Source organism: Ambystoma mexicanum, chromosome 10, assembly GCF_040938575.1.
Source record: "Ambystoma mexicanum isolate Mex_15411 chromosome 10, UKY_AmexF1_1, whole genome shotgun sequence".
NCBI lineage: Eukaryota > Metazoa > Chordata > Amphibia > Caudata > Ambystomatidae > Ambystoma > Ambystoma mexicanum.
Window position 1 is genome coordinate 649634635 of NC_090932.1, and position 12002 is coordinate 649646636.

General features: G+C 44.7%; 1 protein-coding gene across 1 annotated transcript in view; it reads left to right on the top strand.

Moving 5' to 3' along the window:
• The window catches only part of ANKMY1 (ankyrin repeat and MYND domain containing 1), a 674408-nt gene that overhangs the window by 219623 nt on the left and 442783 nt on the right, over positions 1-12002 (top strand). Inside the window, exon 7 of the mRNA XM_069618246.1 lies at positions 6661-7142. Within this exon, the coding sequence (XP_069474347.1) occupies positions 6661-7142 (482 nt within the window). The remainder of the gene's footprint in view (positions 1-6660; positions 7143-12002) is intronic.

The window sequence follows — 12002 nt, forward strand, 5'->3', positions numbered from 1 at the left end:
TGGTAGGTGCCTGTGGCAAGGAAGTGGAGCACAGACACCACCTTCAGTTGTGGGGGGATGGCAGTGCGTATTTCAATGTGGCTCACTATGTCGTCGTGTATCAGGTCCACTATGGTGGTGATGGGGTCCCGGTCCAGACGGTACAGGGTTTGGATCTGCTCAGGGGTTAGGTTGAAAGGACTGGCTCTGATGAGAGGGTTTGGGGGCTGCCGGCGTGGTAATGGTGGCTGCACTGGTTGGGCATGCTGGCCCTGTCTCACCCTCCTTCTCTGTGGTGGCGGCTGTTGTTGTTGTTGATGTTGGGGCAATGCAAGCATGTCCTCCAGCTCCAGTAATGCTACTACTATTGGAATTATCTTGGTGTGGGAGGGGGTGTGGTGTGTGGGTGTGCTTCTTTTGTACTGTGCCAGACACCATTGCCTCCACCTGTGCTGATTGTGTGCACCTGTGGCAGTTGTGAACACTGCTCAGGGCATTTTACGGTAGGTCGGCGATGCCAGTATTTACGGCATGCCAGTAATCACTTTTTCCGCCTTCATGAAGCCGTTATTTGCATGTCCGCGTCACTTGTGATCTACTCCAGTTTACGGCATTCCGCTAATGCCAGCATGGTGGGTCGCGTGCCCGCGCCCAGACCGTTATTAACGTCATCGTAAAGTACGATGCTGCTAATAAGCGGTCGGGCTGGTCAGAATAGCCCGTAGCGGTAATCAATGGCGGTATTCCTTTAACGGCATTGTTGTTCCCTTAGCACCAAGCTCGGAATGACCCCCATAGAAGGATGCCTGCTAGATTAGATAACTTTCTAGTAGAAACTGAAGGATAGATGGCGCAGGTGTTGAAAGGAGAGAAGAAATGATGGCACCAGAAAAAGGAAGAACAAGTTTGAGCATTTTTAAGTTGTATTGTTGTTCATTATGCGGTTGATAAGGGAATGCTGTAGCGTCCGCACAGGCGTGATGTAACGTTGGGCGGATGTGATGCGAAGGCAAGATAATGAAAGGACCCTCCCCTTACGGGGGTGGTCTCCATTAAGCCACAACAGTGTCCTAGCCTTACTGTGTGCCCCAAGGCTCCTGCGGGCCTACAACATTGTGATAACAGAGGAGGGTGTTAAACACAATTCCAATGTTATGGCAAGAGAAACAAACATTAGCAAAACCAATAGTTCTGGCTTTGAAAAATATAGAGAGTAAGTTTTTTTTTTTCGTAGAGCCACCACATAGCCAAAAATAATCATACCATTTACATTTTCAAAGCCATTCTCAGTCTCTTTGCCAAGGCGTGTTATCAGGCAAACTCTGGGACCAGTATACCTGGTCCATAAACAGAATTCCAGGGTGAAATGACATACGGTCTCCCTGTATGTAGAGCTAGCAGTTTCCCTTCATTAAATGGTCGGGGTTATGGAAGCCTTTATCCTGGCTTCTGGCCACGTGGTGAATTGAGCCAAATGGGTTATGTCCACTTTGCTGAGTTGGGACAGGTCAGATATGGATGGGCTACAGGTGAAAGTACCTGATGTTGAATTGGGGTATTTGGAAATATTGTCAGTTTCCTCAATAATAGATACAACTTTATCGATTACCCATAAAAGCACAGTGAAAACCACAGCAACACTAATGTAACATATCTCAATACATTAGTAACAAGAATATAAAATTCCACAATAAAATTGCATATGTTATATAGTAAGAACGTTCTGAGCTCAACATAAGTATAGATTTGGGGATACAATCATGTTAAAAGCTGCGTGTGCTCTTCTTTGGCCCCAGTCTCTGAACAGTGGGCACAGATATTTACGCCACAACTTCTGATATAAAGGACATATTAGCAAAAAGCACAGCAAACCATCCACACCATGCCGGACACAAAGGCAGCTGTTCAAACGGCATTTAGTGATTTTAATGGAAACATTTCCATCTAGGGATTTTTTTAACGAAACAATAAAATCGAAAAATCATGGTTTTAAAAAATAAATATATATATATATATGGGGGTAAGGGGTTAAAGCTGGTGGGCAGAGCTTGGGGTGGGGTTAGAAACACATGGAAACGGTGGGCTTGTGGGGGGACCCCCAAATAAAAAAAAATAACAAAATAAAAAGGTCTTCCTTCCTGCTAAGATACGATTTCATCAGTACGGTGGTCTGATGGGAGTGTAGCTAAATAGCCAAGGCTTATCTAGAGTGCAACTGAATTGTGCTTGAAATGTATTGTCACTAATGGGACGTTTGGCTGAGACAGCAATGCCTACCCTTCCCATACACGTGGTATTTTCCAGGTAATGCCCATTCTTATTCTTGGGGATTTACGGTTAAGATTAGACCGATTGAGAATACATCATGTTGGTCTGGCATAGCGCCCCAAAGTGTTAATTCAACTCTACGACTACATATCCACGATATGGCATGGGAATTTAGGGTTTCGTGTGATATCATAGCACACCCCATTTGCAGCACATCGTCCGAAGGCTTGCGGGTGGTGCTGCTGCGTTCAGGCCATGGACATGGTTGAACAGCTGGTAGGGTCAAAAGATCATTTAGCTGTGCAGAATTGTCAGGCAGAAGGAAGCTGCCTCAGCACGTGAACACTTTGTGGCTAGTTCTCTTCAGTGGACTAAAGTACCACCGTGTGGTCTTTTACTATATCTATTGATGATGCTATATATGTGCAATAATTTCCTGTTCAGAATGAATAGCCTTGAAAAGTAATTTCTAAGTCTGTGCCCTATTTTAAAACATATGGATGCTTTTCAGAAAACACTACAATGCCCATCATTAAAAAAACAAGCATTGGCAAGGCCCACAATTTAAGCCTGTGGGTAGGCATGGGATAGGCACTGCCGTAATAAAATTGCCTAGCAATAAGAAGGCAAAAGCTGGTACATGGCAGGGCATTTGATGTCACTGCCTGGCAAATGCAACATCTTTCGCCTCTGCCTAAAAGCCCACCTTCTTTCTACTGTTTCGAAATGAAACGACACGTATACTGCTTATTAATAAAGTGGCTGAAAGCACACCTTTTTTAAAGACATTTTTATTACACCAGATACACTTTTACAGCTGCATTTAAGTCATTACCTCTCAGAAGACACTACTTAGAAATAACACTGGCAATCCCTGCACAACACTGAGTTTACTGTTTGATAAAGGTGGTTCAGTGAGATACCGCAAGGATGTGTTTTGGGCATGGAGGGGCTGTTCCCGTGCGGCTATGGCCATCGAGATTAAAATGACCATGGACAGGCAGTGAGCGGGTAAATAACCAAACTACATCCACAAGCTGTGCGTCTCCCCTCGCTTCCCGTATTTCTCCGATATATAGTCCAATGCAATAGTTTCAGCTTCCTAACAACCAAACCGAATTACTCATCCCAAGCTCGCTTTAAATCAATTTTAAAAAAAGCGAAAATAGGTTGTAGACAGAACGGTTGCACAAGTGATGATTGCACACAGCCCCTCCCCCTAATAAACATAGTAAAAGATCTAATTGTTTGGTCTGCCGAAGTCTTTGCACTGTAGCTGCTTAAACAAATGAAACATTGGGTTGGAGGAATACCACTCCCCAAGACCCCAACTGTACTATGATTTCCTTTTTTACCATTCCTTCCCATCCTGTTTTGTGTGTGCTCCTTGCACAGGTCACCACATTGCCCCCCTCATTCTCAAGTGAGAGACATACTATTTAGAGCTTTACGTGCAGAACTACTGTGTGCTCGTGGGAATACCTTGGTTCTACGAAGATTGTCACCATTCGTTTGTCAACATTTTGGTATCCAAGTATGCTTTCCATGGAAATTGTGAGCGGATGCTGTTTATTTTAAAGTAAGTCCCCATAGCTTGCAGAAGACGGCTCGTACCTGGCAAACTAGAGAAGAAACACAAACATCCCGAAAGGACCTGCAACATGTTTTTCCCCCCACACTCCCTAAGCCACCTCTGTGTCCCGCACAGTCCTTCCTGTTCTTTTCCAACGTGTCTGTTTCGCTTTTTGGTATCTCATAGCTATGTTTAACTTACACATAACTACAGCCATCAGAAGCATTAAAGTTGGGAACATGTAGCATTTGAAACATTAATTAGAGTTCAATCAGCACTAACCTTACTCATGCTCCCGTATAACATCAATAGATGCGATGAAAGCGAGTTGTGTGAAAGATACAATGAATGCCATTTGTAATATGTCCTCATTGCAAATACCACGGAGCCAGACCTTCTTTTCGTTCTCTTCCTTCTCAGACTCGTTTCATTCTTCCATATCATCGTGTCTCCAATCCGTTCCATGTGTTCAAATCGCTGCAAAAAGTGCTGTGGTTGCAAAAGATCGCGGCAAAAATGCTGTGGTTTTGCCGCCGCAATCCCCCAGCAACCCCTGGACCCATTATACCATTTAAGTGGAGCGGGGGACACCCCCGCAACTCCCACTCCTCTTAAATGGTATAACGGGGTTCACCTTTACCAGGTCAAACCACAGCATTTTTGGCGCAATTTTTTGTATAGGCGACATTTTTTCCACGATTTTATCACTGCATACCGTCCAATCTTGGATGTCCTCTCGCTTCCTGCATCTAAAATTCCATCGAAATCAGGAGATTCTTTTCTTTCCTCCATCCTCCCCTCCCCCTGTCCCTCCTCCTGATACCCCGCCTTCCTTGTTGCCCTTTTTGTTTTTCTGCATGTAATCTTGGTGTCATCTTCGACTCCTTCTTCTCTAATCTCCCAAACTGCCTGAATCTGTCGCTTGCACCACCACTGCGTTTGCCGCATCCACTCTTTTCTGACTTTCCGTACAGCTAAACCTCTCATTGCATCCACTATTTTCTCACCTCGATTACTGTTCTGCACCCTCCTAGGTCTACCATCCTCTCACCTCATCCTACTAGGCTCTGTCTTCTATTACACCTCCCCTCTCTTTCCCTTCTCCCCTACGACCCTCACCTGCTTTTCCATTTTCTCTGTATAGTTTTTAAATATTACAATGGTTTGGCTCCCCGCTATCTAACGGCTCACATTTCTCCTTATAGCTCTTAACCTCCCCCACTCTCCCATGTGCACCTTTTTGCTTTTATCACCTTTTCCTTCTTGCACCCAAACTTTCGAACTCCCCTCCCCTTCGATGTACGTTCCCCTCCCTCTCTCAACATCTTTCGCCTCTGCCTAAAAGCCAACCTTCTTTCTACTGTTTATTAACCCACCTATTCTTCCCCTCATGTGAGTCATGTTTTATGGTCCACAAAATAATGTATATCTATCGTTTTGTGTAAATATGTGCAGCGCTCTGTTAAAAGCGCTATATAAATACTAATAAAATATAGATAAAATACAAATACATGATGGCTACCTGTGTTAGAGGGTACAATAATGCAATCACTTCTATAACTACCCAGTGCTGTACCTGTGGAAGCGATTAGACTGGAGCTAAGTCTCCAGTCTTAGTTCTCCCTCTGGGGGTTGCAGTCTGTAGGTTCTGGGCCAAGATCAAATTCAGCAACCCAACCAAAACCTCTTTTCTTGGACTTGGATTGGAACATGTGCAAAAGAATAGCAGTTCCATTTGGTTCAAAGAGATGAAGTGTCAAAACATCTTACAGATATCGGTATGAATGAATCTTTTATAACAGTAGTTGATTTCTATTTACCTGAATTTGAAAAGAAGACCAAATATTTTCATTGAATTAAATCCTTGGCTCACCTGGTTGAACGACCTAAATACCTAACATACTCTCAACAAGGCGGGTTTTTAGAGAGTCCCTGTAGTTATCTAACTAAAACCCACTCACCGGAGCTTATCCGATTTATATTGCAATTAAGATTCGACATCTTACCGTCTTGGGGAATACTGGTGCTTGGAAAAAAATACCTAGGGAACAGCAAATATTGCGCAAAGTTTATTGAAACAGCATAACATGTCCTGACTCAATGTATCTGTCGGAGTTCATTGTATCAGAAGGGCTACGTCAAATTTCCGTAACATCGAATCTGGCCAGTTCTGGAGTGACATATTGTCTGCGGAATCTCTGGTACAACCGCAACTGCACTCCAAATTTGGCAGATTGCGAAAGTTAAATTGATGGCTTTCTAAATTGTATTTAACCATTCTTTTATTGTGTCCAATAGGATGTAAATACTAACATTGCACTGTTTTTTTTAATGAAGAATAACCAAATTAATCTCTAATTGATTTAGGCTGCCATGGCATTTTAAAGCATGCTATTTACTAAATGTACGACATAAGTTATCAATGAAATTACATGTTGCCGTTAATGCATATTGTTGAAGAACTTTTGTATTATTTGGTGTTATCTTGTTTTTATGGTGAAGTGTGAAAGGTCATTTTTGTGTCCATATGCACTTAATAAATGGCAACACAAGGTTAAGGGAGAAGTTTAAAAGGCTCAGGACCCTAAATACTCCCCTAAATACAGTTGCCCCTACCAGGCCACACCCACACCCAGTACACCTCCTGTAATATACCGTAGAGCACCGAAGATACTGCTGAAAAGACACTCGCCCAAATTTCACAGGGGACCATCGTCACCTGAGTAAAAAACCATAGCACACAGTATCTAACAGATAACCCTCTTGCTCAGCCACACACCTCTCCTGACATATTGGGCAATCTTTATTGTACATTTAACTGTATTGCTTTTTTTGTTTAGGTTGAAAATGTTGAAGGCGCTTCACCTGAAGCTGAACAGGACTTACAACAGGGTAAGGGACAACAAGAACATCCACTTAAAAAGAGCAGCTCCTGTTTTGACATTGACCCTGAAGAAGACCCTGAATGTGTGGTTCCTGACTTGCACAAGATGGCAGTTGGAAAACCCTTGCCTCCTGCCTCTAAATCTAAAAAGAAAGGCGTTTCTGAAACAAGTATCAAACTTGGAGCTAAGGAGCACGTGGAAGAAGTACCAGAAGAGGGCCGTAGGCATTCTTTAAATGAGGAGTCCAGAAGCAGTTCTGAGTCACGTTTATTTGAATCGAACTGTAGCATTTTTAACTTTGGGATCATGGTTTCTGATGACATTTTAGAATGGAGTGCAGATATCTTGAGCCATAACCTTTCAATGCATGGCAACACGTTGGACGAAAGTAGCAAACCGGAAGGCACAGTGAGGCAGCTGGCACAATCGAAGTCAGAGTAAGTACTTTATGGTCATTCAATGATCCCCCATCAATGCATATATATTAATGGTGAATAAGGACTGTCAGATTTGTATATGCTGCCCATGCACCTGTCTGCACTGTATTTAGACGCAGCTCTGTCTTTGTTCTCATACTACTGTAGGCTTCCTTTCTGTGTTCATCACTCGTCTTTCTGAGTTCTGTCCTGATTTCACCAACAACCTTCTTGCAAGAAGGCAGTTCCATGCAACTACCACCCTTCAGTGAAAATAATCTTTGCATATTCCTGATACTTTGCAGACCACACTCATCTCCTGCCTTTTTGCTTTTACATTCTCCCCTGCAACACCATGGGAATGACGCACATTAGTTGTATTTTAGCATCTATTTCTTTGTCATATTGTTTTTACTTGTATATGATTTCCTAATTGTGCATTTTTAATGTACCCTTATAAAGATAATTCTACTTATTACTGGAAAGAGATTGTCATGGCTATGAAGACCATATTTTCTCTGGACCTGTCACTAGATATTAATGCTCTTCTCCACCAAGTCGGGCATGTACTGAAGAAGAGAAACAACCTTTGTCTAAGCGCTTAATCCGACAGCAGCAATCAGTGATACTTTATATTCAGTCAAATCAGAATATAAATTGATTTGTCTTTATTATTTTATGATCTGTAAAGCACCGCATGCCAGCTGTTGGCAGCTTCAGTGCACATGGGGACACGCAGATTCTCCCAGGAGGGCCAAGTAGCCGCTGCACGCACAGGTTGAGGTTACAAGCTGGTGATGAAGGACTTGACCTGGAGTGTTTGCAAAGATGAGAAAGCATTAAGGTGTTACTCAAGGGTAGGTAGATATTAGATGATGATGAGCAGTTAGAAGAGATGATGCAGTGGGAGACAATGTTGGTTAAACAGCTAGATGTGGGTGAAAATAGACCATGCAGTGTCTATTTCGTGAATCACGCGGAAGATGTGTGCTTTGAGACTGTCTTGAATTTAATGAAGTCAGACTGAGATGAACTTGGATAGATCTCCGCCCAGATGTCTTCTATCTGATCGGTCCGGGTAAGAGGATTTACTGGCTGGCCAATCTCAGGTGTCTTGATTTAGACTGAACCATCCCAGGAAGGTATTTTGGTAATTGACCTTGGATGTATTTTTGGGATGTGCACAAGGTTGTGAAGTGAATGCTTTTCCTGACTGCGAACCAGTGTCATGTCCTCAGGTGACCTCGCCAGCCAAAAATTAGCCAGGCAGCATGGTTTGGCCTCTTTAGAGTTCCAATAGCCTTTTATGAAGCACAGTAAATAGACTGCAGCAATGATCTTATTGCAATGTGGTTACTGCCGCCAGCATAAGGAGCGCTTTGAGTAGGTGCATATGACAGAGATCAGAGTAGGTAGGCTTGAGCAAGGAAACGTACGTTTGACGTAGAGTTGTCACAGTATTTAAATCAATCGAGGAACTCGAGTGTTGCTTCTTGAATACTGTCATGAAGATGTATGTGCGTGGCTGAATTATACAGGAGATTTGTAACTAAGTTATTAAGTTGGACCCAACATGGACCTTTATTGGGCGAGTTTCTGGGGCAACAATTGGAGGGACAAGGGATTGGATTAGAGTCATCCTTGAAATTGGTAATTAGATATTTGTTTGCTAAAATGTAATGTAAAGTTATATTAACAGAAACATCATCTTAAAGAGCATCTAGAAGGAATTGCTGTGAATGAATGCTTTGTTGAGTCTACTAATGTGTAGGCCTATGGTCAAGTCTTTCAGGCTGCTTACATCCGATGCCAGAGGAACTCTACCTCTTGATACCTACCCCTTTAAATGTAACCAATTTCCCAACAGAGAAGCATTCTGAGGTAAAAGGCAAAGCGCATGATTGTCCTTGTAAATTGAGATCTAATTACAGGCTTTGGCTTCAATAGCAGTGCTTCCTGCCCTTGGCCTTTGGTTTTCGTGAGAAAGTGTCCTCTGGCCCCACTACAGGCTCTGCATTTTTCCCTATAAATCAGCAGTGGGTTCTTCCATGAAGTACCTCTATGACTGATCTGTATTTGCCTCCTAAGCACCTGGATTTGAGTTCCTGGGCTTGTTGATGGGCTGTCATGCTCCTTCCTGAAAAGAACTTCGATAAGCAATCAGAGTGCCTGATTACTCTACAGTTATTATTTATTAGCCATCAAATTTCCAGGGTGATCTTCTCTAAAGCTTTGAAGAGGGGTTGAAGCGGTGGCGTTATTTGCATAGGTGACGTATTGCGGTTGTACCCAGACACTAACACATTTGGCTGCCACCATGGCACAATGTCCTGCAGCACCTGCCGAGTCACAACCCCCACCATTCACGAGCAGTACCCCTGTAAGCTCAACTCAGACAAGCCCAGTGCGTAGGTCGCTAAGCACCATGTGCCGGCCAGAGGAGCCACAGCCTCCATGCAAAAGGGGCCGACTGTAGCCAGACAGACATGCGGGATGGAGGCTGTTAGAACTCACAATGTGTGCCGGAACATGGGTGTGTGGGGGAGTTGCGGGATGGAGGTGTTTGGAGGACGTGTTTGGGGGGGTAGAGGGATGAGTGGTGGAGGGCGGTGGTAGGGGATGGGGGTGGGTGGGTTTGTAGACTCAGTTGCATCGTGGGTGGGCTGTTCATGTATGTAAATAGTTTCATTGATAATTACATATTATTTTGAAACAAATAACATGACCGGACATTGCTTATTGAGTGCGTCACAATTTAATGCCAAACAGTGTACACTGCCCAGAGTCCCCCGATCCCAGTGCACAACGAGTGGGAATTGATGCACCCTCTTCATCACAGTGCATCAAAAGAAAATGTCCATCACTGATTGGCGCACAGCACGTCCGTCATGTGCATTGGCACATGGCTGATGTACTACTCTTATCCTTCATCATCCTCATCTTCACCCGGTGGTTGCTGGTCAGTGTCAGGTGGCAGGGGTAAGTTCCACTGGATGCACATGTTGTGCAGTATGGCACAGACCATGGTGATCTTATCCACCTTCTCAGGCCCGTAAAGGAGTGCTCCACCAGACAGGCTGAGGCAGTGGAAACGCGCCTTCACCAGGCCAAAGGTCCGTACGGATATGAACCCGATTGTACTCCTTTTCGTGCCTGGTCTGCGGGATCCGAAAAGGGGAGAGGAGCCACAGATTCAAGGGATAGCCACCGTCACCTGTATGGGAGCACAATGAGGTATGTGTGACTCAATTTCTCGCATTACACCTGTAGTAATCACTGTCATGGCTGCAGCTATTTGTTCACATGCACATGTCCCTTGATTAATGCGTGCAGGTTCATTAGATGCAATGTGTACAGTAATATGTTCTGGTGTGGATTGCGTTGCCCAGCTGATGCAGGGCGTTCACTTGCATGTTGATGCAGATGTACTGTGGATGCAGAACAATTTTTAAACACCCATGTTGGTGATGTGTGGTACTCTGTATGCATTCCCAATAGCGGCCTTGCCACAGGTGTGATCATGGTCTGTCATCCATTGCTTGACATTCCCATGGTGGCCTGCTTGTACGTCTGGCATATTGTCATCGCTGTGCACCATTGGTTTTATGTATGGCATTGATGTGTCATGTTCAGGTTGGGATGTTCATGGCTACAGTGTTTCGCTGTATGTGCTTTGTCCACTCACCACCCATTCTCACCCAGGTGGAGTATGCATATCCCCAATCTCACCCAGGTGGAGTATGCACCCCCCAATCTCACCCAGGTGGAGTATGCGTCCCTGTTAAGACGGATTTCTGAACTCTGTCCTGGTGGCGCAGAAGTTCAGAAGGCCAACCTAATTACTTGGAACAGGGTAACCTCTGGACAAGCCAGACCAATCAAGGTAGCGATCGCGGCGGTCAAGACTAGGTCTCAAGAGGGATGAGGGTGACTGAAAGCCCGCAGTGAGCACACAAAGCAAGAGCGCTGACAAACTACTCCAAACAGTTGTTATATCAAAAATAGATACACATTTATTTTAAGGCCTTTAAAATAATGACCGTAGCGAGAAAATCACAATATCACAATATTAAACCAACACATACCATATCAACACAATATATATACAAATACACAGTCGCAAGCGTTTAAAGCACGAAATATGTAGTCCACCTGCCAGGGAAGGAAAACAGGCAGTGCGATAATGCTTTCGACTCAGTTCGCCTTCGTAGGCACCTAACTAGATGGAAGTCCGAGCCCTGCGAAGAGTGGAGCCTTGTGCTCAAAGTACCTGCCACGCCAGTGCCGACGGGCACAAGGGGAAGCTCTTTGGAGGAAGTCAGGCGGTTCACGTTAGTGCACAGCAGAAGAAGAACAGGTTCCGCAACTCAAGCGCAGCCTCCACAGCGGGCAGAAGCAGAGCGCGAGCGCGGCAAAAGGGGGCTGTTTTTACACAGCAGGGAAAAGCAATGGGATACTGCAGGAGGGCGACCAGATCCTAGATATACTACTCACCGGTCCCCGAAGCAAGCAGACCCAGGCTTCTCCACGATAGTTTCAGCAGCTGGCAGGTTCAGAAGAGCAGGGAACGCTTTGTAGTCGTGTAGAGCAAAAAGACGTCCCAATCGACGAAACCGGCACAGTTTTGTTGCCGCACAGGACAACGGAGCGGCCGTGTGTATTCGAGCCAAATGAACCCTCCTCCCTTCAGACCTGGGGACGCCAAGCATACGAAGCGTGGGAGAGGGACAAGGACTCGCAATACAACACAACCTGGCGGCGGTTGCAGAGCCAAACTCCTTTGTAAGCTGGTCAGTCAACTGGATGGCCCAGAGACGCTTCCGAAGGCTTACTTGGCAGGAGATGGTTGAAGATGCCGGGAATAGCTGTTCCTGCTATTCC